This window comes from Eretmochelys imbricata, chromosome 9, assembly GCF_965152235.1.
Source record: "Eretmochelys imbricata isolate rEreImb1 chromosome 9, rEreImb1.hap1, whole genome shotgun sequence".
In the NCBI taxonomy this organism is placed as follows: Eukaryota; Metazoa; Chordata; order Testudines; family Cheloniidae; genus Eretmochelys; species Eretmochelys imbricata.
The window spans coordinates 66,564,019-66,589,384 of NC_135580.1; the positions used below are offsets into that span (position 1 = coordinate 66,564,019).

Genomic DNA, 25,366 nt, shown 5'->3' on the forward strand with positions numbered 1-25,366 from the left:
TAGTATGTCTGAATTTCTGTCATGAAAATAGGCATCACAAGAGGAAGTTTCTTGCAGAATATTCTTTCCTTATGCTAACCTTTACACCATTTCCTATATCAAAAATCAGCCTGCTAAATTCATGCTTTCACAACAGTCAAATGGAATTGACCCTATATCTCGCTGTCCTGCAGAGATCATCGCTGACGAAATATGCATGAGAGCTGATTATATTCTGTTGGAAAAGGGACAAGAAGAAGTGATTGAAATTTCTATAGAGAACATCAGTTCTTGCTTAGAACAATTTTGCATATAAATAGGGCATAAAACAGTCTGTACTCAATTTGTTCTCCAGTTGTTGACAAAAAATGTCATCAACTCCACTGTATATTGCACTCCTAAACTTCTATCTTCTGGTAATGCAAACCTAGATCTGATTAATCAATCAGTGAATCACTATGCTTATGTAGAGCCACCCAAAATGAGAATCTCATTGCCCTTAATAAATGAAATAAGAAAGCAAATTAAAAATCAGTATCAAGCAAATAAGTTCTGAGATTAGTTTTGAAAAGATCTAGGAGCTAATATAGAAATAGGAAAGCAGTTCTTCAAGGAGCTGCAAAATGAGTCAGAGGCCAAGGACCATTGTCAATGGTCCTGACACGAGAAACTATTAATGTCTGGGAAGTAATCCATGCAGAAGCAGAACACAGAATTTATAATGAAAAACCTTCACTCATAAGTGGGTAAAATCTCTAGTCTGATGTGCTGCATCTGAACAATACTTGAACATAGATTGAAATTATTTTTATGTAAGATCTATGGGATAATTTGAAGATCAGAAGGAAATGAATATAAAGAAGTGATCTGCTGCTATAAAGAAGTGATCTGGAGGTCAAAGAAATTGCTAGAATTGGTCTGGTGTGAGTTTAAGAACAGTGAAACAAATGCATTAGCTTTAAGAGGGTTACACTGGAATCTAAACATGCTATTTTGTCTTAGAAATATCTCAAAGTGAGTACTGAATGGCCAATGTAATTACTTTATGTGTGAAAATAAATTGTGCTGTATCTTTCCCATCTGCTATTTATTCTTTTATACACCATATTGGGTTTTAATTCAAGAACCTGATGATTTAGGTTAATTTAATCATTCCTTTCTGTCTCTCTCTTTTTCTAGAAGTGAATTTAGTGGCCATGAAAGGTCCTAGCTTAAAAACTTTGATAAATAAAGGACTTTCTTTATCAATACAGAAAGTACAGTATGGACAGTTCCAGTGCATGCACCTTCACACTGCTATGCTATTGTGCCTGAAAACTGTTATGGAAAGACTTACTCTAGGGAAAAAGGATAATTCAGTTCTTGGCCTTTCTGCACAGAGTGACAAGGGTGCCAAACAGTGAGTTGATTTTGTGATATAATGTTTATTAGGGACTGAAATAAGACCAGCTCGTCCTTTTACATAGGCTATTGAACTGTTATTAGCTGGCAACCACTTCTGATGACTACCAACATATGCAGAGTTGCACCAGTATTTTATGAGTAAATAGTTTGTTAAACTCCTAATATAACCATGGAAAGTAGATGCCAGAAAAGAAGACTTGATTCATTCAGTTTCATTCTTTGCATTTTGCTGGACTGCTTGAAACATCAATTCCACTAACATTTTATTCTGAATCTATTCTTGAATACCTGTTCCATTGACCAATTGCTCTTGATGTTGAGAACTATTCCCCACTATCCTCACTTCCTTCCTTTCAGGTCATTGCTCAATGTCCTATCAACTTTGAGTCTATGAGTAATTCCCTTCCTTCATTTATACTCCTTGAAGATGTCCCCGTGTACCTATCTTCATATATTCTCCTTTTTAAACTATATACATTTAGCTCCCTTTGTCTCTTTTAACATTTCTTCCAGATTTGGTTCCCTTTTTTGTATTTTCCCTATTTTTTCTACATCCTTTCTGAACCCACAATATTACATCCACAGTGGCACTACAGCTACTTAATGATAAACAGCCGATAGACTAAAGAGAAGATTGGAGTTGGTGCTGGGCATAAGCAGACTAAGCAATTGCTTCGGGCCCTGAGCAGCTCAAGGGGGCCCCCTACTTGCTTTTTAGTGTGTGTGTGTGTAAAATACTCCTTCTTAGGGCCCCCAATTGGCTAGCAGCACCTCTAAGATTATGTTTACTGGTGGAGTGAGCCGTAACTACACAGAAGAGTCTCTGTTAAGGGAAGTGAGCTGGGTAAATTCTGCTCTCATCTCTCTGCACCAGTGCTACATCCTTCTCTCACACCTCTCCATAATTGGGAGTCTTTATATCTCCCTAGCTTTCACTTCTCTTCTCCACTCAAATAGGGCTCCCTATCTTTTTAAAATAAATGTGTGCTGCCATTGTGTCACAAGTTACAGTCCTAGTCACATATGTGTCTCCAGGATGAAGGGTCAAACCCTTGCTTACTTCCTCAAACAAGGCAGAGGAATTGGCCTAATAGTGGGAAAGTACAGGATAGGTTGTGAATAGCAGGAGCGGGATTGATTGAAAAACAGTGGCTGAAGCAATTTTGTACAAACTTCCCCAGTTATTGGGCTAACTGAATCTCTAATCCCCCTCCTGTTCTCTCCACATGCACCCCCCTTTAGGTCTCAAGCTGTCACCTGTCTCTCAGAGTGGAATCATGCAATTCTCACACTCTCAGACTGGGCCCTGAGTTGCAGTCCCCTCCCTGTGTATCAACCATGATTTACCTCAGTAGGTCTCACATATTCTGACCCTGCAATTCTGTTCTCTCTGGGGCAGTGACACAGTAATCAAACAGCCTCCTTAAAGCAAAGTATTATTTATTTGGAACAAAAGTGTTTCAGAGAAAACAACTTCAAAACGACAACAGACTGTATGCATATTTAGCTTTTCCTTCAGGCTTACCATTTCATGGCTCTGGGATAGCCCAAATCATTAGACATGCTCCACAGAGTATCTCTCTTTGTGTTAGCCTGTCTCCCTAGACAGTTTTTGGCAAGTGACACCCCTCCCCCCTTTTCCCTTGAGAAGGGCTCTAACACTTTAGCATTCTTTTCATTTCCAAGTGCCAAGCTTTGCCAAAATAAGTCCTGCAACTTATTAGAGTGAAGACAGCATTACTGAAACTAGTCATTTCTATGATTTTATAAGCGTACTCTTCAGTGTTCTTATCTGAGAAGCCAGTGTGTCACCTTCATATACACAAGCAGTTGAATTCAGCCATTATAAGTATACAGTAAACATTCCACTACCCTCAATATACAATAACTTGACCTCACTGACCAGGTCACATACCATGTTCATAAAACTATTACGTAGCAGTACTCATAACATTATTACATGTCTACTTCATATCTGACACACAGACTTTCTAAGAAAGAAAAAGAATAATGAGGCATCATAAATTTCAGCCACAGGCGAATATTTTGGAGGAAGTTCTGAGCTATTGAACAGAGGAGTTTATGCGGACCCTTAACTAAAAGTACTGTTGCGTCACTGTGCCATTAGAAAATACAGTATGCACTTATGAAAATTCGGTGTTCATTTATGTAGCCGGGTTGTAAGACAAAAGGTTCAATAAAAGGTAAAATGAATGATCCCCTGATTGTTCAACAGACTTTACGGGGAGTGGGGGTAGGATTTAATATATTAATTTTCACCACTGATGACAGAATCAATCAAGATTTCTACATCTAGTCTTATGACTATCACAGACGAAAGCAAAGCCAATGTTAGCAAAAAAGAAAAAAATCTGACAGACTGCATTAAGATTGCCTACTCTGACCAAGTTTACTGCAGACATGCACCACATTGTATTTATAAGCTTTCAGATCAAGGACAACAGAAAATATACTTTGTCCTGTTTCCATTTTAAAAATAACAAATTAATTACTCAGGCATGCTCATATTATTTCTTTTAATTGGGAGAACAGAAATATTGCTCAGATGGAAGGATGATTTTGAAAATGTAGCACAGTTTGCGAATAATATGTGCATCAAGTATTTCACTCTTGTTCTTTTTTTTAAGATCAGGTTTATGACAAATTATAAACAATAATAAATCACTATTATATTCCTTTACTTTTACTGCTACCAGATAGAAGGTAGCACATTGTGCCTTATTAACTCAGCTGCATGGAGACTATGCTGAGTCTAAAATGACAATGAATGGTTTTGCACTGATAGTTCAGAGCAAAATTGAACAGTAGTGGTAATTCCAAGTCCTAAGCCCTATGTGGCAGTCAGGGATAGGGTGTGAAGAAAACAGTGGTAATATTCCTGGCTACCTCTCCCTTTGAGATAAAATGTATTCTTGCAATCAGATAGCCCCAAGACTTATATATTACATATGGATGTAAAGGTAAGTCGCAAGAAGTCTGTCTACATGGCTCTAACTGCAGGATCAGAACTAATGGGATGAGCGGGGACTCACTTTACTCTTTTATGGAGTGGTAAGATGTACTTCCCAATTTGCCACCAATACCACTTTTCCAAACCCTCCGCATGGATCTGACTCATAAGGGCTTGATTTTGCCCTGCGTAAAGAAGTCATTTTAAACAATCTGATTTATTAAAATACTATTTTTGCTATACGACAAGTTAAAACTAGAAAATTACAAAATACAACGTATGTTGCCATACACTTTAATAAGAGATAGATTCAAAGTAACAATAATTTATATATTTTATGTGTTTGAAAGTTATGTGTGTGTGAGTATTTGCTCCACTCTTCCTTGAGTCACTTCAAAACCAATACCTGTACAGAGGACAATAATTCAAGAACATCCCTACAGAATGTTAGTAAATCAACAGAATGAAGCTGCTTTAATAATGAATTGAGTTTTACTCCCCATAAAAGTTACAGCTTCTAGCCCAATGAGCATGAACCCGAGCATGGCCCTTGAGAAAAGCTAGCGGCCATATGCATCACTCCATTAGTGTAAGAAGTTACTATGACTTTCTTAGGGTCAATTACAACAAATAATTTAATTATACTGATGGGTTTAAATGATATAAAATACACACATGCTCTTTTAAAAAAACAATGATTTTTTAAAATGTGAAATTAAACACAGTGGGAACCCTTGTTCTAGTTTTCTGCAGAGTCTACAATTATCTGAAGATAATTAGTTACCAAGTTTAAAATGACAGGTTTCAGAGTAACAGCCGTGTTAGTCTGTATTCGCAAAAAGAAAAGGAGTACTTGTGGCACCTTAGAGACTAACCAATTTATTTGAGCATGAGCTTTCGTGAGCCACAGCTCACTTCATCAGATGCATACCATGGAAACTGCAGCAGACTTTATATATACACAGAGAATATGAAACAATACCTCCTCCCACCCCACTGTCCTGCTGGTAATAGCTTATCTAAAGTAATTGTCAGGTTAGGCCATTTCCAGCACAAATCCAGGTTTTCTCACCCTCCACCCCCCCACACAAATTCACTCTCCTGCTGGTGATAGCCCATCCAAAGTGACAACTCTTTACACAATGTGCATGATAATGAAGTTAGGCCATTTCCTGCACAAATCCAGGTTCTCTCACTCCCTCACCCCCCTCCAAAAACCACCCCCATACAGCAGGAGAGTGAGTTTGTGTGTGTATGAGGGTGGTTTTTGGAGGGGGGTGAGGGAGTGAGAGAACCTGGATTTGTGCAGGAAATGGCCTAACTTCATTATCATGCACATTGTGTAAAGAGTTGTCACTTTGGATGGGCTATCACCAGCAGGAGAGTGAATTTGTTTGGGGGGGTGGAGGGTGAGAAAACCTGGATTGGTGCTGGAAATGGCCTAACCTGACGATTACTTTAGATAAGCTATTACCAGCAGGACAGTGGGGTGGGAGGAGGTATTGTTTCATATTCTCTGTGTATATATAAAGTCTGCTGCAGTTTCCACGGTATGCATCTGATGAAGTGAGCTGTGGCTCACGAAAGCTCATGCTCAAATAAATTGGTTAGTCTCTAAGGTGCCACAAGTACTCCTTTTCTTTTTGCAAGTTTAAAATTGTGATCACACAGCTATAACCTGCTGAGATTTCATACCAGAAGTGAAAGACCAACTTTCAGTGAAAGCTCTTAAAAGCCTGGGCAAGACTCTTCCCCTCATCCCCATATTTGGAACACTAGATTCCCCTCCCTCCATAACCACAAATCTAGTAGAAAATGTCTTACTCACCCTGAATTCTTGGTGTTCGTTTCCTGCGATCCCGGAAGGCTGCTCCTGACTGCAGGGCCTCGAGCAGATTATCCATCACTCCTGTCTCATCACCCTCTATGAATAGGGGAAAAAGTAAAATTAATCTCAGTGCAATTAAAGTGAGATTGCATGAAAAAAAGAAAGCAAAACAGACATCAGATTTACATAAAACCTCTAAATTAAATTCATATATAGTATAACATAATGAACGCTTCATACAGACTCCAGACTAGTTTGCTTATGATGGTCTATTAAGCAATACTGATGACAACCTCACTGTTCTTTCAATTTAAAGATCTTGTCCTGTGTATTATTGATGACATGTGCAGTATGCAAATAAATAACTGCTGATCTGTGACTGCTACTTGATGGTTAAGAACCTTATAAGATATTCCTGAGCAAGAATCTAGTGACCCTATTTAATGGAATAAATGCACGTGGAGTGATTTGATAAAACACAGTGACTTGAGGTTAAGTACCAATTGTGATAATATTGCAAACATTTAAAACAGTCTGCTTCTATCTCAGAGATCTATAAAATAAACACACTTCTTACCATTTATTTATTTATTCATTCTATTTATACTGCATCCCCACTAATTTCACATGGGTTCTCCTTGGTCTTTCAAGCAGGTAGCTTTGAGAAGGAATAAAAAAAAACGCCTTCATTGCTAGACATATATCTGAACTCAGTACACAGAATGCCATTTCTTTCTTGCTCCCATTTGTTCGTATTCAGGGAGGCAAGCCATTAGGCCTTAAATTGCCTGGTTCCCTGGAGCATTATGGGAGATTGGCTAAAAATGATTAATTTTTTTTTATGTTATTCATCTGAGTGTTTAACTTTCTTCATGTTTCAATTTGTTCTGTTATTAAGGGCTCATGGTGGTATGTAATAAATGCAAGAAATACAGGTCAAGGATTGCCATAAGTTGTAACTGCATCAATGAACCATGTCTCTTGTTCTGTTCATGTGTATATGTTAAGATCTAAATCTCAAAAGCTGACTAGACTGAGTGAACAGGTAGAGTAATGCGATGTTGAATTTTTATTAGCATCTCTGGGACTTTTTGTTGTCAACTGAATATTAAGTACCTCACTGGACTGTAGGAAGACAATTAGTTTACATGAAAGATTTGTGTCTTTGTAAATATTTCTAGTCTGTGAATCATGTAGAAACGATAGGATGCTGAAAGACACATTCAGAAGATACATTATCTCTGTCTCTCCCACCCCTCATTAGTTTTATAGCTTTCTTCCGTTGCTTATGGTTCTTCAATTTGGTTCACTACTACATATAGATTAATTGGGCCACATTCAGACCCCATGTAAGAATATGCCAATCCCATAACAGTCCTTTGTTCATATTTGTAGACAACAAACATTAGTGCAAGTTAAATGGTATACTGAAATTGTAAATCAAAGTGAGAGAAAACATTTAGCATTCAGTAGGTGTGGAAAACTTGTAAGTTATGTGGGGCGGGAGGCGGAAGGCAACATAGCCAGAAAAGCAACAACAGAAGCCTCTAAAAGAGCAGGCCAGATTCTGATCTTGTTTTATCCTTGTGAATCTTTAACCCTTGATGTCAATGGAACTACTCCTTGTGCCACTTAGATCAGAAGTGTGTGTGTGGAGGGGAAGCGGTTGTTTTTGCTTACATGATTTTGTTAGTAGTTTTTCCTGCATTGAATTTATGTTCAAAAGATAAAGATTTAAGAGAAATTAAAATGAGAATGAACTATTACAGCAAACATTTAGCCTCATATGCTTGTCAAAGCATGGAACCAAAAATATACAGTACAAGTTTCAAACACAGACTGAATATGGTCACTTCATATGTAAATTTAGCTCTTCTATTATAGACCTTATGTTGAAAAATTAATAAACACAGTGGTTACCAATATGCATTTTGGAAAAAAATCTACTGTGTTTCTAACTAAAAAAAAAGTAAATAAAAAAGTACAGAAACAATCTACTAACTCCTTTAACACCTCACATACCTTTATACAAACTTCCACTACTTTACAGTGGATGTCACTGTCCTACCTTTAGTTACCGTGGCAGCTAAAACAACAAATTTTTATGGAATATCAAAGTAAACAACTGTGTAACACTAGACATTGACTACAGAGGCTGTGTCTTTCAGAATTTTGTCAATCAGATTTTAGTTTTGGGTTGGGTTCAGATCTTAATTAAATTTTATCTGAACCAGAAGTTCTCAAGTGACTAACAGGGAATTGAATAGGAAGCTCCACTTCGGGTTGATCTTCATCTAAAAGTGATGAGTATGGTTAGAATGGAATTTCAGACTCCTTAGCAGCTTTTGCTTATGTACCAGGTAAAAAAAATAAAAAGATCTTTGTTAATACATTTAATTTGTTCTACACCACCTGCAAAGGCACAGAAACTTGTAAAACGAAAATCTCAAGTTTAATGAAGTTGAGAAACCACTATCTAGCGCAGGTATTTTATATGAAACAAAAATAATTATTTCATTTCTTTCTTCCCAAATGGCAAGAACATTAATGGGGTGAGAGTTGGACCTGGCCTCAAGGAATGAGGCAGCAGCTTCTCAGTTCACCCCTTCTTTCTTGGTGGAGTCCTGGAACCAGAAGGGAAGGGGGTATTAGAGAATGTGTGTGAAACTTCTCTCCCTGCAACATCATGCTGGGAAGAGCTAGAATCTGAGGGGTCCCTGTTTTCTGGCTCTCTTGACCCCTTGATTACTTGCTGTGAGGATCCTTATTGGCCCTGGGCAATGAAGATAGAAAGCAGGTCTATACTGCCCTGCAATTGCCTAATTGTTGCAGGGAGTGTGAGGAGTTGGTATAATTAGAGCAGGGAAATGGTTCACACCTGAAAGCCACATTTTGTCTGTTCCCCTAACAGCCGAACGTTTGCTTTGTGGGTCCAATACCGGAAAACTGAACTGGATAGGACTTGCACCTGCTGGGTAGCTTGGGAGTGATCTGTCCCATTCTGATGCTAATTGGTTATTTAAAGCTAATAAAGTTGCAGCCTTATTTAAACCACATGTCGCTGTCCTGTGTCTTATTCCACAAGTGTTAAGGACAAAATCACTTTGCAAATGTCATTGTTTACAGATATGCTGAACTAGCACAGAGGTTGGTCTGCTAAGTTTAGATATACACCACAAGTTCTAGAGTAGCAGCCGTGTTAGTCTGTATCCGCAAAAAGAACAGGAGTACTTGTGGCACCTTAGAGACTAAAGCTTGGGGCTGTTCAGAACAGGAGTTTTGATTCATGCCCACCTCTACTCTTAGCAGATTTTACATTCAGGTTTTTTTTTAAGCCACAGTTTAATAAAAATGATGTATTTCAAAACTTGGCTGCAGTTATTTTTAAGTGTAACCCAACTTCAAGAATACAAACAAAAGGTTTACTGCAGAAGACCTATACGCATTCGATTATTTTATCATTACAGCCCCATTACAAAAAAGGGCGTGCATGTAGTGTAACGTTAGCGCAAACATATGTAGTATTATGGTAAATAATACACAAAACTACAATAACTAGGTCACCTGTAGTCTGTGTAATCTCATTTGGGGTCAAAATGACTTTGTATAGTCAGACATGAGACTGAAGGGGAAATTAAAGACACAGATCTTCTTGCACAAGGAAGTACTTCAGTGTTGCTATGCCCAAACCAAGACAACTCAAAGCATGTCCACTTGGTCAGTAATAATTTCTAATATTTTAATCACATATTTGTTTTTAGCAAAAATAATCAATTTTGGTAATGAGCAGGTGTTGTATGTCTACGCTTACATGGAGTGCAGGTGAACTGAATAAATATTTTGTATTTTGAAGAAATTAATTATGTCTTATAATTCAAACAGCACATGCCCTCGAACAGAAGTGACACTGAATTTCAAAATCAATAAAACCCTCCAGCGGGCAGATGCTGTCCACCAACTGAAGCTGCCAGTAAATGTAATATACAGTATTAGTAACTAGCATTTAATTATACTCAAACAATACAAGAACTCCACATTATAATCCAATAGCTCCCTGCTTGTTACGTTATCAAGAAATAGGTCATAACTTTTTTAATGCCTTTGAACCACATAGATCCAGCACACCACCACTCACAAATCTGCTCCAATGGATACATTCAGTTAGTTTCTCTAGGCTGCTCAAATTTGTGTCATCTGACTGGCAGAGCAAGCTGAGTGGTCACATCAGTATTGCAGTAGGAGTTGATTATTCAGTAAATAATATGCAATTCAAAGTTCTCAAATGCACGGCTTTACACACTATTTTGACAAAGACAGGTTAAGTAGGCAGTATTATAGAGGTACACAATTAAGTCATGATGACTCATCATTTAACCAATATATGAAACATGGTATCAATTATTACAATGAAATAAATTCTGAATTCTCAAAGTATTGCGTGGTATTGGCAGAGGGCAGAGTGGATTACCTGGAGCTTTCAGAAACTCAGCTCACATGGTCCAACAGCCAAGCCACCTGAGCTGTTGAATCACTACTTAATGATTTACTTGCCAAATGAAGAATATTGCAGCCTTAAAATCAGTGGAGTTAGAAATCGCACTACCAGACAAGTACAGTTTCTCTGAAAAAGAAGTCTGTGGAAAAGATTATGACAGCCATTCAGAGAGAGGTGAATAGAGCTCTCTGCTATCATAAAGGAAGAAAGTGTTTTGGAATGAATCTTTGCTGATTTGCTCCTATCCAGTAAAAGAAAAAAGAAAAGAAAAGAAAAGATATAGTTTTGAACCTGGAATAAATGATTAGATTCATCTGGACAGTGTAAATTATGGAATCGAGAGAGTAACCCTTAATGCCCATATATCTTCATGAAAATTCAGTTTTACTTTTAGCAAATACCTACAGGTCCTGATTCAGGAAGTCAAGTTACTTAAGTACATGACTAACTTTAAGCACAGGAGTTTTCCCATTATTCTCAACATGTTGAAAGCAAGGCACATGTGTAAATAGCTTCCTATATCAGGTCCATTAAAACTCGTACAAAATTCCGCTGTGTATTACAGAAACAAATACATATACAGAAGGTAGAACTGCAAAGCAACTAAGCCACAATTTAAGAGGAACCAGACATTGGAGCGAAGATTTTGTGGGAGCAGACAACCTATGACCAGAATGAAAAAAAAAGAATGAGGTTGGACAGGAGTGTGAAGGAGCACAGAGACAGCACGAATAAGAGAAATCCATCCAGTTGACTCAACCATTAGGACTGATACCAAAACCAGTTATTAAACAGTCCATCACAAAACTGGGAAAAATCTGTTGTGAATAGAGGCTATGCTCAAGAAACCTCAACCTGCAGTTTTCACCTGAGACGCTAGATTTGCTTGATAAGAATTATTTCAGAGGTAAGAATTCACCAAAAATGTTCTAGGAAGTTTGTGATTAGTATGCACCAAAAGGATGAATTGGGCTGGGAGAAAAAACCCAATGAGTTACCAAACCAATTGTTTTCCTCAACTTACATTGTTGCATACATTATAGAGAGCAAACAGTCTATTTCTGTGATTCTTGAACACATATGGAAAAGGAGGCTTAAGTTTTCCATTGAATAAACTTTTTAAATACGTTCTTCTACAAATGTGAACATATAACAGTTATATACTTTCTTATATAGGGAACATAGCTGCTTGTTCATTATACTTATCAAACCAAATATCCTTTAAGAAACTATCTGATGGTGCGTGTGAGTGATGATCTTACATTTTCTTCATATAACAACTGGATCTGAAACATTACAATGAATCCATTAAACTGTTGTCCAACTAACTAGCAACCTACAGCTAATATAATATGGTATGTCAGAGAGTGAAGCAGATAAGATGGAAACTAAACTAAACGGAAGCATGTCTTTCTGGAAGCGTTTAAATATATAGAGAAATCATTACCATCCTAATGCCAGATTATCTGTCCTCAAACTTAGACTCTTGTTCCTTATATTTTGCTCCTCACCAATGGTAGCTGGAAATCAAAGGACAACATTTAATCCTGGTTTTATTTTTTTACTGTTTAAATTAAAAAAATAATGTTTATTTAATTTTGCTTTTATACTGATTGTATCAACAGTGAAAAGATTGCTCTTGCATACCACTACTTAAATCTTTCTTTTTTAAATGTAAAAATCAAGAGAAATACAAATGAAAGGCTAACTGTTTAAAACACTTTTATATAAATGTTTTGTTACTGCTAAGGGATCTCTCTCCCGGTATGTATAACTATCAATCTACTGTTTCAATATTTTAAATATCTTCCTAATGTGGCATTTTCCAGTTCACAGCTATGCAACATAGCAGGTGTAAAGATGCAAAACATTCTGTTCCACCACATGTGTGATAGTCGTTTCTAGGTTATCATAATTTGGATAAGAACAGTGCAAGAAATTAATGTAGATCAGAAGTTGTGATCATCAAGCACACCAGGTTTCTAAACTTACATGAATAACCATATGAATCTGACATTTAAGCCAGCTCAGAGAGAGAGCAAAGGGATTAAAGTATCTTCTTTTTTTATAACAATTTATTGGAACAGGTGGCACTTGCATTATATTGTGGATATATCTGAAGTATCTGTAGAAGCTAGGATTCTACAACTTAGAAAGTAATATATTTTAGCATAGTCCACATACTGCTAAATTAACCTAGATGAATGTGTTGTAAAGGTAGAAATCACAAGCCTGATGAAATTGAGGATGATAAAGAATATGTTTATTTAGCACTTTTTCCACAGAGCAACTACAATCCTTCACACGTTTGTGAATCCACTCTCTCTCTTTTCAATGGAAATCTATCTTATCAAATATTGATTTCTAGTTCTCATCAAAAAGTGAGGAAACATGGAAATGAAGAATAAATGTTTTCTTGATTTTGTTCTCAATGTGGGACTAGGTGTTCCTTAGCTAAGATTTAGCGGCCACAGTGTTCTTTTATCTCTTCCCTGACAAATTTCATATGCTAAACCTTAGATAAGCCCACCTACATTTAACAGAAAGGTATTTGCTTTCCCATTTATAAATCATATCATCAGGATGCGGATTACAGTTGAAAAATCAATACAAGAAAAACTTTTTCTTCATTTAGTATAGCCAGAGTAGCAGTGACCACTACAGTTGAGACGGAAAAACAGTTTTCATTACAACCCTTGTTTTCTGTTGTTCCTAAACTCATTTTTGAGTGTGAAATGTGCTTTTTGTTTGCCATGGAAGCAAATCTCTATTCCAGTCATTCACTGAAATCTAATTATGTCCTAAATCTTTCCTACGTTTTTCTCTTCACCAGTATGCCTTATACCCTTCCTTTCAAGAATTATTGTAGTATAATTTGTCTGTCTTTGACTAAGTTCCTTAGGGCAAGCAAGGGGGGAGTGATAGCTCAGTGGTTTGAGCATTGGCCTGCTAAATCAAGGGTTGTGAGTTCAATCCTTGAGGGGGCCGTTTGGGATCTGGGGCAAAATTAGGGATCGGTCCTGCTTTGAGCAGGGGATTGGACTAGATGACCTCCTGAGGTCCCTTCCAACCCTGGTATTCTATGATTCTAAAATGTCTCAACGTGTTTGCATAGCATCTAAAGATTTACAGCATTACACAAAATAAGAATAAAAAACAAAAGCAAGGCCTGAACAGCTTACAGTCATTAAAGATCCCAAGGAAGTTCTCCAGGAGCTAGAGGTCATACTTCCACATCCTGGGCAAATTCCACTTTGGATAATTACATTCTGTCCATCTTCATTGCTCATGGAGTTTTAAACTGCTATACTTTCCCTCTGCACTTCTTGTCCTATATTACACTGCTGTGGGCTGCTAATAGCTGCCACATTCCAAAACTGGCTGCATTTTAAAAGTGAAAGGGTTAAAGAGTTTCACAGCTTTTACTAGTTTGTGTAATCATAGTCATTGTATATACAGACCACTCACTAGTAGAAAGTGCTTAGTATAATAAACTAATATAAATAATTACTATATAATTAAATATTTGGTCACAACATAGTGTATGATGGTCAGTTTTTTTTCTTGGAAGTTTTATATTTTTGTTCTCTTGATAGCACTGGTTTTCAATTTTTGTTTTCTAAATTCATTTTATGTACAGAGTAAAAATGCCCTTGAGAACCAGTTTTCCTCAGCAATTTCTACCAGAGTAAAATTCTGTGAATATTATCAACTTCTAATTAAAAGAAGAACAGGTTAGGGAAGTGTGAACGATAAGAGAATCAATATCTCACGTCAGTCTACAAAACAACACAAGGCCTTCCATACATAACATTTCAACTCATTGTTTGTGATAACTTTACATAAGCCTGAGATTAGGTTAATAAAATGACAAAGCTATGCTTAGTTGTACTGGCAAGCTATAAAAAAGATTTCTAGAATTACATATTTTCCATTTTCAGAAAATATCACACTAGTCAAGGTCTATTTTAGCAGGAATGTATTCAACTAAAATGCATCAGCATTGTCCCAGGTGCCTTATTCTGAATGGATTTATGGCCTTTGCAAGGTTGATTTTCATGAAACTTAGAAAAATAAGCATGAATGTGGAATGCTCAGTAACAAATAGACACACACCTCTAACATGGGGGCCACAAAACTGCCAAACTGACAGAAAATGAGGCAATACGAGAGGTATTGTACCCAAAGTAATATACATTTTACAGTAATATACAAGTTCAATTACTTTCTTAATGTTATGATCGGAAGTCAAGTAACTGGAGCAACTTTAAAGTTTTGCGATTGGCACCTATGTATAAGCATCATATAATCCAAGGTCTTGAATCCTTCTAGCATTAATGGAGTCATCTTCCTTTAAAGGTTACTTTCTTCTTTAAGAACTTATCTTGTTTTTTTTAGGAAAAGAAAGGTTTTTATCATTCACACTGGGATCTCATGTTTCTTTTTTGCACATGACTTCTTTAACATATTTTACGTGTTTACATGCGAGTTCTACGAGGTCCCTCTTACAATTTTTCAAGGTACTGACAGAGTACACTATCGTGTTCCATGCATGAGCCTTTTAATGTGGCATCCTTCTTTGAGACTACAGCAGCACAGAACAAGACTGTTCAAGTGATCTTCACCAATTATTTTGTCTTCTGGGCTGTGGGATTGATTTTTTTCTAATATTGATTTCTGCCAATTCAGAGTGCTGGCTAGCTCTTTCCTTCTTCACTCAGGACGAGCACACAGAGGCAGCAGCAGTTTTAAAACGATCAAATGTGGCAGCCTGAATGAACAGACTATGTTATGCCAGTTTCCTCACTATAAAATTAAACCCTGATTTCCCAAACACAGACTGTCTGAAATTCAGGTTATTCTAAATTTAATTGTCCTCTATTGTCAAGACTCAAACACAGCTTGAAATCTATTTATCTGAACGGTAGATTTTGCTAAAGTTGCTAATGCCACTGAGATCTCTGTAAAATGGGGGGTTGTTGGGGTGGGAGGATGTCTACCATCACTATGAAACCATCAACCATTTTGTCTCTACAGTGACTAACATTATGTAAAATTGTGACAGCTACCTAATCTTAACCACACAATAATGATTGTATCTGTACCTATGGTTTTTACTTGTATAGGTATTTTCTGAATTATGAATACTGGAGGATGTGCATAAATGGAGAACTTTCCAAGTTATGATTTCTCCTGGGGGAAAAACCTTTTGCAGGCCCAAAGCTGTCAAGGTCACAGAATTATCTGGATTCTAAAAACTCATAGCTTTTTTACCAACAGACCAGATACTGACTCCCTGTGAGAGATAGTAGGAAACAGTGACCCAGGTCAAAGCTTATCTGCTAGGAGACTAGCCACTGAAACTTTATAGCCTATCAGTGTCTTACATCCCCAAAGGTGTTAGCAACTGATGTGTGTAGCCTGGGGCAGCATTACATTGCACCAAAACTACTGTTCCACATTTATGCTGCTGCTGCTAATACATCTTCATTGTAGTTATCCAGGCCAGTCTAAGGATTCGTTTACAATGTATTGTGGGAAAAAACTTGTCTGTCCTTCCTGGGCTCTTGGGACTTACTGATATCACACTGCGACTTTACCAAAGACTGGTGTCAGTTTCTGGACAGCTGGCAGCACGGGAGAAGGATTTCTCTGTTCAAATGCTCTTGAAGTGCCACACAAACAGAGTAGGCTAATATGGGATGAAAGCACACTGCAGCATGTGTAATTATGGGATGAGACTGGAAGACTACCAGCGCCCAGGCTTGATTAATTTGCATTGTCACTTCAAAATCGGTAGGTTGCCAGCCCAGGCAGAAGCAAAATCCAAGCTCCTGAGTTAGATTCTTTCTGTTCGTCAGGAAGGGATGTTGAGGACAACATCCATGTTAACACTGAAATGAAGAAATACTCAGAAATGCTAAAACTATGCTGTTCAAACAGACTATCTGTTGGCTTATCTATAGTTGGCTGTCTTCCATGTAGAACAAATGATGAGCAGATTTTCCAACAGTATAGGAAAATACTTAAAACAGATGTCTGAGATCCCATTTTTAAGACTGGCCAGAGATTGTGGGGAGACAGACACACATACGCTGCAGCTCACGGTCGGCCTACTATGAGATCTAAACAGTCTAAGTCAGACAGGAGGCACACGCTGCTAAATATAACTTGGCTTTCATCACACACTTGATTCCCAGTAAGAGAAACACTGAATCCAGAATTCATGGTTCAACTTTAATTTCCAGCATGGCGGCATGATACACTAATGTATCACTAGGATGGATATTACGAACAATTAATATTTACAAAAATTTCACTAGAAACATGTTGCTCATATTGTTCTCTGTAAAACCAAGCATAAGTTAAAACTTTAGCTAATAAGGAATAGTATTTTTCCCAGTAATTTCCTCATTTCTCATATCACCATTTAGCTATCAATAGATAGGATACACAGTTCAACTTATAGCACATAGCTGAATTTTGATTATACGGTGTAGAAGGAAATAGGTGGGAAATAAGGTAAAAAGCATATTAGAGTATGGACTCATAGCATTAAAAATGAAACCTAACTCACTAATGTATTTCTTTCCTCTATATGTATATATCAAACTTATAACACATGCGTTTGTATTCTATAACCCAGTAACTGAGGAATGTCTGATTGAGCTATGTAGGATTGAATGAATATACAAGAAACTGAGAGAATGCTAAAGTGAAGAACAAAAGGCTTCCCACATTCAGACTACTTATTATAAAGGAATATCAAATTGAATTTTTCAATGAAAACTATGCATTCAAAACCCAAAGTTACATCTTCATATACTATTTTAATAAGAAGAAACTTGTTCACTTGCTCCAAGGCCTTTTCTCTTGTGGACTGAGCCCTAATACTACTCATAAAGGTTCTTACTTCTTCGCAAAAATGCAGATAGCTAACCAATCAAAAAGGTTCTCTTTTTATTGATATGAGGGCAAGGCAAACATCTAGTTTTGCAGCTAAAAATATACTAGCAGAATGTCCTTTTAACATTTATAGCACAAGATGAAATAGAATTCCTTCCCAAATATTTGATTTGTGACATTACCTCACTGAAAATATAAAACTAAAACTTTACACCTTGGGAAGTAAGCATCGAATGTGTCTGCAGTTTGCTTTATCCAGAATTATATACAAGGAGGATTTATTGCTAAAGCTTGCGACTTACTCAGTCTCATTTCTGATGTCACTTCCACTTAAATTCTATTCTCCAAGTGACGTATTTAAGCTTATAACTTGAAATGACCCTAAAGACAGAACGGCCTAATAATTAGAATTAGTGACTCCTAAGAATACTGGAAGCTTTCAGAAAGGATTTAAAGATGGTAGCTCCCTAAATTGAGCCGAACATTCTTTTGGAAGACCCACTAGAGTGAAAATACTCAAAGACTAATGTATAAATTTTAATTCTCCTCCCACCCCCACCTTAATTAGGGTACGTTCCTTGGACGAGAAAAAGAAACTAAAGAAAAAAATGGCAAAGCTTCAGGTTATTTTCCGTGGAAATGAGAGCTGGAAATCCTTTTCTTTACCGCAGTGAGTCTTTGTTAAGTGCACTAGAAGGTGAAGTCTGTTTCCTTTTCCAACTTAAATTTACTATAGTGATAATTAGTTCAAAGAATCTGCTCTGACACAATTGCTTTTCCTTTTCAATTGTTTTTAAATAATCATAATAAACAGAAGCTGAGATATCCACCTTTCAAAATAGATTTAAACTAATGCACATGACCTCAGACTAGCAAGAATAAGCAAAATCTCTCTCCTTCTGCATTTCAAAAAGGACCAGTTGGTGAAAAAATAAATACACAAAAATAAAAAATAAAATGTTTGAAGGGTTTCTGACCAAAAAAGGGCTACAGGGAAAACACTAACATAAAGGCATCATTTCCCCAACCCCAGATAAACAAATAACTTTATAAAAATACATACACTTTGGTGAAATGTAAAATTATAAACCCCACTGTAAAAAAGAAAAGGAGTACTTGTGGCACCTTAGAGACTAACAAATTTATTTGAGCATAAGCTTTTGTGAGCTACAGCTCACTTCATCGGATGCATTTTCTTTTTGCAAATACAGACTAACACAGCTGCTACTCTGAAACCCCACTGTGAGACTGCAGTGTGCAAACTGGTGAGCCTGCACTCTGATCACTCAGGTGTTAATTAGTTCCCCTTGAGAAAGCTGATCGGGGTAATTAGGCAGTCAGGCTGGCCCACTGTATGATTTACGGAGTCAAGTACCTCATCAGCGCAAGGTGGATAAAGACGCAGGAAGGAAGTGCCAAGGATGAGGGCGGGGGGCACGGACGAGGGCTAGTTGAGCTCAGCTGGTCCCTCTATTTCCCTCATGTCCTGGGCAGAGGGTCAAAAGTGCTGTTGGCACTATCAATAGACAGTTGCACAGGGCTTGTTGGTGGACCTGGTGCAGGGAACTTAAAATAAAAGAATATAGTGAAGGCACCAACACTGGAGTCCGTACAGTTTCTGCGGGGAGAAGGTGGGAGAGGAGCCACCCCCTGTCACAAACACATTTTGCTCTAAACTTAAAAGTTTGGGAAACAAACTACACAGACACAAAGGGAAAAACAGCGAAGTCTTTTTGTCAAAAATAGCTGCATTCCAAAACAAATGTGTGCGTATGTGTGTGTGTATACATACATACTGTCACTGCACAACATGTATTAATCTCGCTAGTCCGATGAATTTGTATTATATGCTCTTATATAGGGCATGTTATTTATTCAGGCACACAAAATTGGATTGCAATGGCACCTGGGTTCCTAACTCCTTTACGCTCTATTGAAAATCACAGCTTCAATAGACTGAAAGAATCTGAATTTGCTATTATAGTCCCAGTGACAGAATTTGAGTAGGAGCTTTCTTCTTAAAGTTCTTCTTAAAGTTTCTGTTGGGCGCCTTTGGTTTCCACTTGACAGCTTCATGCAGGAGTTGGCATCTGGAGGATATTCCCCAACTATGTCCAGATCTTCCTTCTGATTCTAGTGGAAACAAGATGCTGGTTGGTAATATCTCAGATCTTGTCATTGGTGATAAAGTCTTTCCAACCAATGCTCAGAATCTTCTATAGGCACTTAGTTTTCCTACTTTTTGGTAGATCTCCAGCTCTCATTAACAGACATTATGTTTGCATTTAAAATGCTCAATTTCATTCTGTATAGTGCTGTATATCTGATTTCCATACACTGCTGAGTTTGGTAAATGCTGCGGATGTCTTTCCTTATCCTTGATGCCACTTTCTTCTTGAGATCTCAGTTAGCCATTATGGTGCTGCCCAGCTAAGTGAAATGTGGTTTGTTCTTGATATTTTTATCTTGTCATATGAAGTTACTGTTTGATGTCTGGGTTGAAAGAATATTTGTTTTAGCATAACTAAATTGAGCCTTGTTTGGTCTACTATTGTTGTCTGTTGTCTGGTTGTTCACCCTTACAGAGCATTTAGCATCTTCAGTATGTGACCTGAGAGATGCTGACAGATTTAGCTGGGATTCTGTAGGACTGAAGAACATTCCTCAATGTATGTCTGTACAAGCTGTCAAATACTTTTTGAAAAATCAATGAAATTGATGATGAGGGGACCTTGACAATCTATATATACACTTCTATGATGCTACCTAACGTGAATACTAGATCTATGGAGGATCTCTTGGGTCTGAATTCAACATATTCTTCTATAAGCTTTGCATCCATTGCCTCTTTCATCGCAGGAGTTCTCAAACTGGGGGTTGGGACCCCTCAGGGGGTTGTGAGGTTATTACATGGGAAGTCGCAAGCTGTCAGTCTCCACCCCAAACCCTGCTTTGCCTTCAGCATTTATAATGGTGTTAAATATTTAAAAATGTGGTTTTAATTTATAACGGGGGGGGGGGGTCTCACTCAGAGGCTTGCTACGAGAAAGGGGTCACCAGTACAAAAGTTTGAGAACCATTGCTATATAGTATCACACTGCAGAAGACTCCCTACAACAGAGAGTAGTGCAACTCCTCTCCGGTTTTCAGAGTAGAAGCTGTGTTAATCTGTATCCGCAAAAAAACCAAAACAAAACCCAGTGCCACAAGTACTTCTCTCCAGGTGTTAGTCAGTAAGATTACCCTTCTGGGGTATTCTGACAATGAATGCATGTTTCCACTGGTCAGGAAGGGTCTCTTTTCCCAAAACTTAATTGAACAGTTGTCAGTTTAATTGGTTTCAAGTGCGTTTAGCATTTCTGTTGCAGTTTGATCATTGCCTGCCATTCTGTTATGTTTCAGCTTCTTAACTTTAGCCTCTACTGGGTTAATGTTAATGTCAAGTTGATCAGGTTCGCTTTTCATCAAAATCTGGTGAAGTGGGTCTGGGATTGTTGAGTACTTTGAAATGCTCTGACCATTTTTCTGTTCTACCTCAATTGTGAGCATTTTTCCATCTTTGGTTTTTACTGGTCCATTTCCTGTCTTGATATTTCCACACAGGGTTTTAGTCACTTGGTAAATGACTCTGTGGTTTCCCATTACAGCACAAGCTTCAGCAGCTAGGTCCTCAACATCTCTACTTTTATCTTTCCTTGCTTTGCTTTGCTTTCCATGGCTTTGTTTGCTTTCTTGTACTCCTTTTTTCCCCCTTTTCTCCCCAATATTTCCTTGGTTTTAGCATTCAGGAGTTTTCCTTTCAGTATTTTTCTGTTCTCACTGAGACCTCATATCCTTTCCTTTTCCAGCTTATCCTTTTCTTGCTCTATGTTGATGTCCAACTGTGACTGCTATTGCCTGAATCACATTGTCTCTGAGCCCTGCCTGTTTTTCTTCAGCTCCAGTCTCTCTCTCTTCCTCTGCCCCTAGCAGTACCTCAAATCTTTTCCTTACCTCAAGGTGGAATTTCTTGCGGTACTCTTTTGATTTCAGTTGCGTACTGTTAATTTTCTTTACCACTTTCTGCTTAAAAGTGATCTCTCTCAATTCTTTTGTAATAGAAAGACATTTGTAGGAGAGTTAAACACCTAGAGTTATTGAATGGAAATAGAATGAGGTGTTAACACCCAGAATGTAATGTGTCACCACTGCACACTACAAAATGCTGACAAACAACTATCAAATGGGTGGTGCAATAATAATCTGCTGTTGAACACTGAGACTTAGGTTCTCTGTACTCATTCAAATATAGGCCAGGAACTTATACATTCCATGTCGGTTTATGAAATCTATTAATTGGATATTCTTTGTTTGGGCTGAGTGCTCTCAGTTGATACTATGAATCTGTCAGCAACAACTATTGACTTGAATGTAAATACACTTGACTGAGAACACAACTAATTTAATTGCTATATTGATGAATAGCAGCTGTTCATTTGACACTTCGGTAAAAAAAATTACAATATTGAAATATTAAACTAAAACAAGTTTCTAATTAATGATTAGGCAGCACAAGGGTGCTATTACGGCACTTCCTTTAGTACAGAGCTATTTAGATTGTTTTCAGCCTTTATCTCATATCTTAGAATGGTCTTCTGCAAGATAAAGTTAAATAAAAATAATCAGCTGGCACTCTCTGCCTCAATTTCCCTTCCTGAGATTGGTCTCCATGGCTTTCCAAACACCAGACTGTGCTGGAGATGTGGCTTAGTTCTACAGCCAAATCACAAATAAAATTTAACTCCTTCCAGCATAGCAAAAGTCCAATGAAAAATTGCCCCCAGTACAAAAATGTTTTTCTCCCTTTTGGGGACTTCTCTTCAACCTGCTCTCTGGGTCCTATTCCAGCCCCTTTCTGGGTTACCTTTGAGTGTCTCTAAGGCTCAGAGATAGAACACTCAGCTCCTAGACCGATTCCTCTGAGATATTTACTGTTCTCTGTTCCTTACATCCTTCCCTGCTCTGTGCCCCAAAAATTGGTTCCTCTAGATTACCTTGTCCAGCATACCCTGACTCACTGCCTCCAGCCCAGACCAGCCTGTCACCCCGACGGATCTCCCTCAGCCCTTTTTTAAGGCCCGGATGTCCATTAAGCTATCACATGACCCACTTTAGTCCTGTCCCCTCAGCCTGGGAAGCAGCTAATTTATTATGGCACAAGCCTGACTGGTCTCATCTCTCCTTAAATGGACAAGTCACACTGTGACAGGCCACAGCAGGCATGTACTGTACACAGAACACAAATTTGTAGCTACCAGTGATATTACCTCATCCACCTTGTCTCTCTAGTTTTACTGCCTTAAACTTTAGGAATGATCACATGTTGCTTCTTCTTCAATTTAAAAAGATGAGGCATCACATACTCAATCTTAAACACAGTGTTAGTTTATAGATATTCTTTGTTTTTTTAATCACTTTCCTCGCACAACAGGTTACACATCTCACCAATGACTTGCAATTTGAAGCTGCATATTTAATTACTGGAATCTGATCCTGACAAAGCTCTACTTAAATCAATGAAAGAAAGGTTCAATTCATTTAATTAGATGTCTGCATATGAGGGGAAAAAAAAAGATAGGCAGACTTCTGATATTAAACAAGGGTTCTTTGTTATACCTAGTGGAGTTACTCTCCTGAAGAAAAGTGCTGTATGCGGTGTCTAATCATCAGTTTGCTCTTAAATTGAATGTAATGTCTAAATGTTTTTAATAATAACGTGCAATGTATAGGAGTGCCGTATTAGGCTAATATCTAAAAGAACCTTCCAACTCTTAGTAACTTAGCATGTTTCAGTGGAAACAATATTAAAAACTAAGGTGTATTACGGTATTAGCTGATGGAGAATGAAAGTTAATTGATTCAAATCACTTCTAATTAAGCTAGTTTTGAAAAGTTTCAGTAGTATATTTCTTCAGAGCTGTTTAACACCATGGTACAGTAGATAAAAAACTTATCAACATGATTAATTTGTCTCTGTCTCGACATACTGTGGTAGAAAGCCCCTTGGGAGAAAAAAATCTCAACAGACGTGTGAAACTATATGCTGCAGCTACAAAAACAACATTCCACTGATGCAAAATTCAACAAGCAACCCATTCTTCCTCCCACCCTTCAGTTGCATACAGATAAAGCTTCCATTTTATGACAGTTCTATATTTAAAGTGCAAATCTCCTTCCTGTTCTTTGACTACTGGCTAACCCATCAGTAAAGAGGCTGCTAGCTGACCAACTAAATTATTTATTTCAGAAATTTTTATTACTATTTATCTAACACCCATCAAGTATAGTATGTATAAGCATCATTTTACTGAACAATTACACTGAAAAGTATGGCCACCTCTGGGATGCAGCACAGCTGTCATATTCAAGAACACCACTACTGCATAACAGTTTGGATAAGAATAGTTTGTCCAAATGACATGACAGGATGTGGGAATTATATAGGCAATTATCTTGGAACTTGGTCAGTTCAGCCAACAATTTGGTAAGTTGTAAGTTGTAATTTGGTAAGTTCTTCTTTTTGAAGAAGTGCCATGGTTTTTTCATAGTAAGTGCTGATAACTCTTTTACAAAACATTTTTATACCCTACCATTTTATTTTCTCCAGGAAATATTTTTCTAAAATGTAAATACAATGAATTTATTGATCCTAAGATGATCCTCATTGGCTGTCTTTATTGTCACCTTTTTATAACTTGAGCTTCTTACCCTTTGGCTCAGTTATAGCTGTTCTGTATCCCCCAAGTGCATTTACCACCCAATAATCTCATCACATTTTTACTCCAGCCTTTATGATTTGGTATCTCCTCTTCCCCAGAACCCTCCAAGCACATTTTTCAAGCTCTTCAAGCTCTTGAGAAATTATAAATGATTAGTTGTATTAAAGTTTTGGGAAATGCTCAAATGATCCCAAGTTTTGATTGACAGATTATTGCTATCTGAACCTAACTTACCAGTTAACATATTCACACCCTTTTTTAAGGATTGCTACACGTTTTATGATGTGTGTGGTGGAACAAAACCACCAATCACAACATATGATGAAAAGAGGTAGGGTTAGATGAAGGTTTCTAACCATCGGAGGAGTGCTTTCCAATAGTAGTGGGGACAAACAAGCAAACTAATTTTAAAATGAAGCCTGATAAATTTAAGTACACGATTATATTATGGTTTCTATGACTGTAGGGGACTAGACTTGATGTCACGGAGGTCTCTTCCAGTCCTTGACCCTAGGTTCCTAATACAAATAGGTGGCTGAGCGAAGCGAAATGCAATACCCAACTTGATATAACTTCTTTGTTTGTCAGTAATGTGATAACTTTTGAACATCATATCCAATAAACTCCAAAACTTCAAGGAATGTTCTAGGCATGAGTAGGCACAAGCCTACTGATTTTGGTGCAAGTCACAACACCAGAAAAGCCCAATTTACAAGAAAATCAGAGCTGCCAGAAGCAATAGCGTAACTTCCTGTATGGGAACTTTGACTGTAGCCTGGACTCTAACAGAAATATGAGAGCCTTACAAGGACAGTTTCTACAGGGGAAGCTGGGATCCAAGGGAAAGAAAGATGAGTAGAGTAGGGGACCTGGAGCAGAAGGGGGCAACACTAGGTGGCAAGCTCCAGGGACACCAAAGGATGTGCTCCCGAGTGGCAGTGGGGGAAGCAGAGACCCAGTGAAGACTAAGGGCTAATGATGGCAGTGTGGGTAAGCAGGGACCCAGAGGGGAAGTGGACTTGGAG

At 37.7% G+C, this 25,366-nt stretch overlaps 1 protein-coding gene across 3 annotated transcripts in view; it reads right to left on the reverse strand.

Moving 5' to 3' along the window:
• DIAPH2 (diaphanous related formin 2) overlaps positions 1–25,366 on the reverse strand; it is an 837,317-nt gene that overhangs the window by 151,442 nt on the left and 660,509 nt on the right. For all 3 annotated transcript variants that reach the window (XM_077825677.1, XM_077825676.1, XM_077825675.1), the window contains one exon: positions 6,183–6,278. In XM_077825677.1, the coding sequence (XP_077681803.1) occupies positions 6,183–6,278 (96 nt within the window). The remainder of the gene's footprint in view (positions 1–6,182; positions 6,279–25,366) is intronic.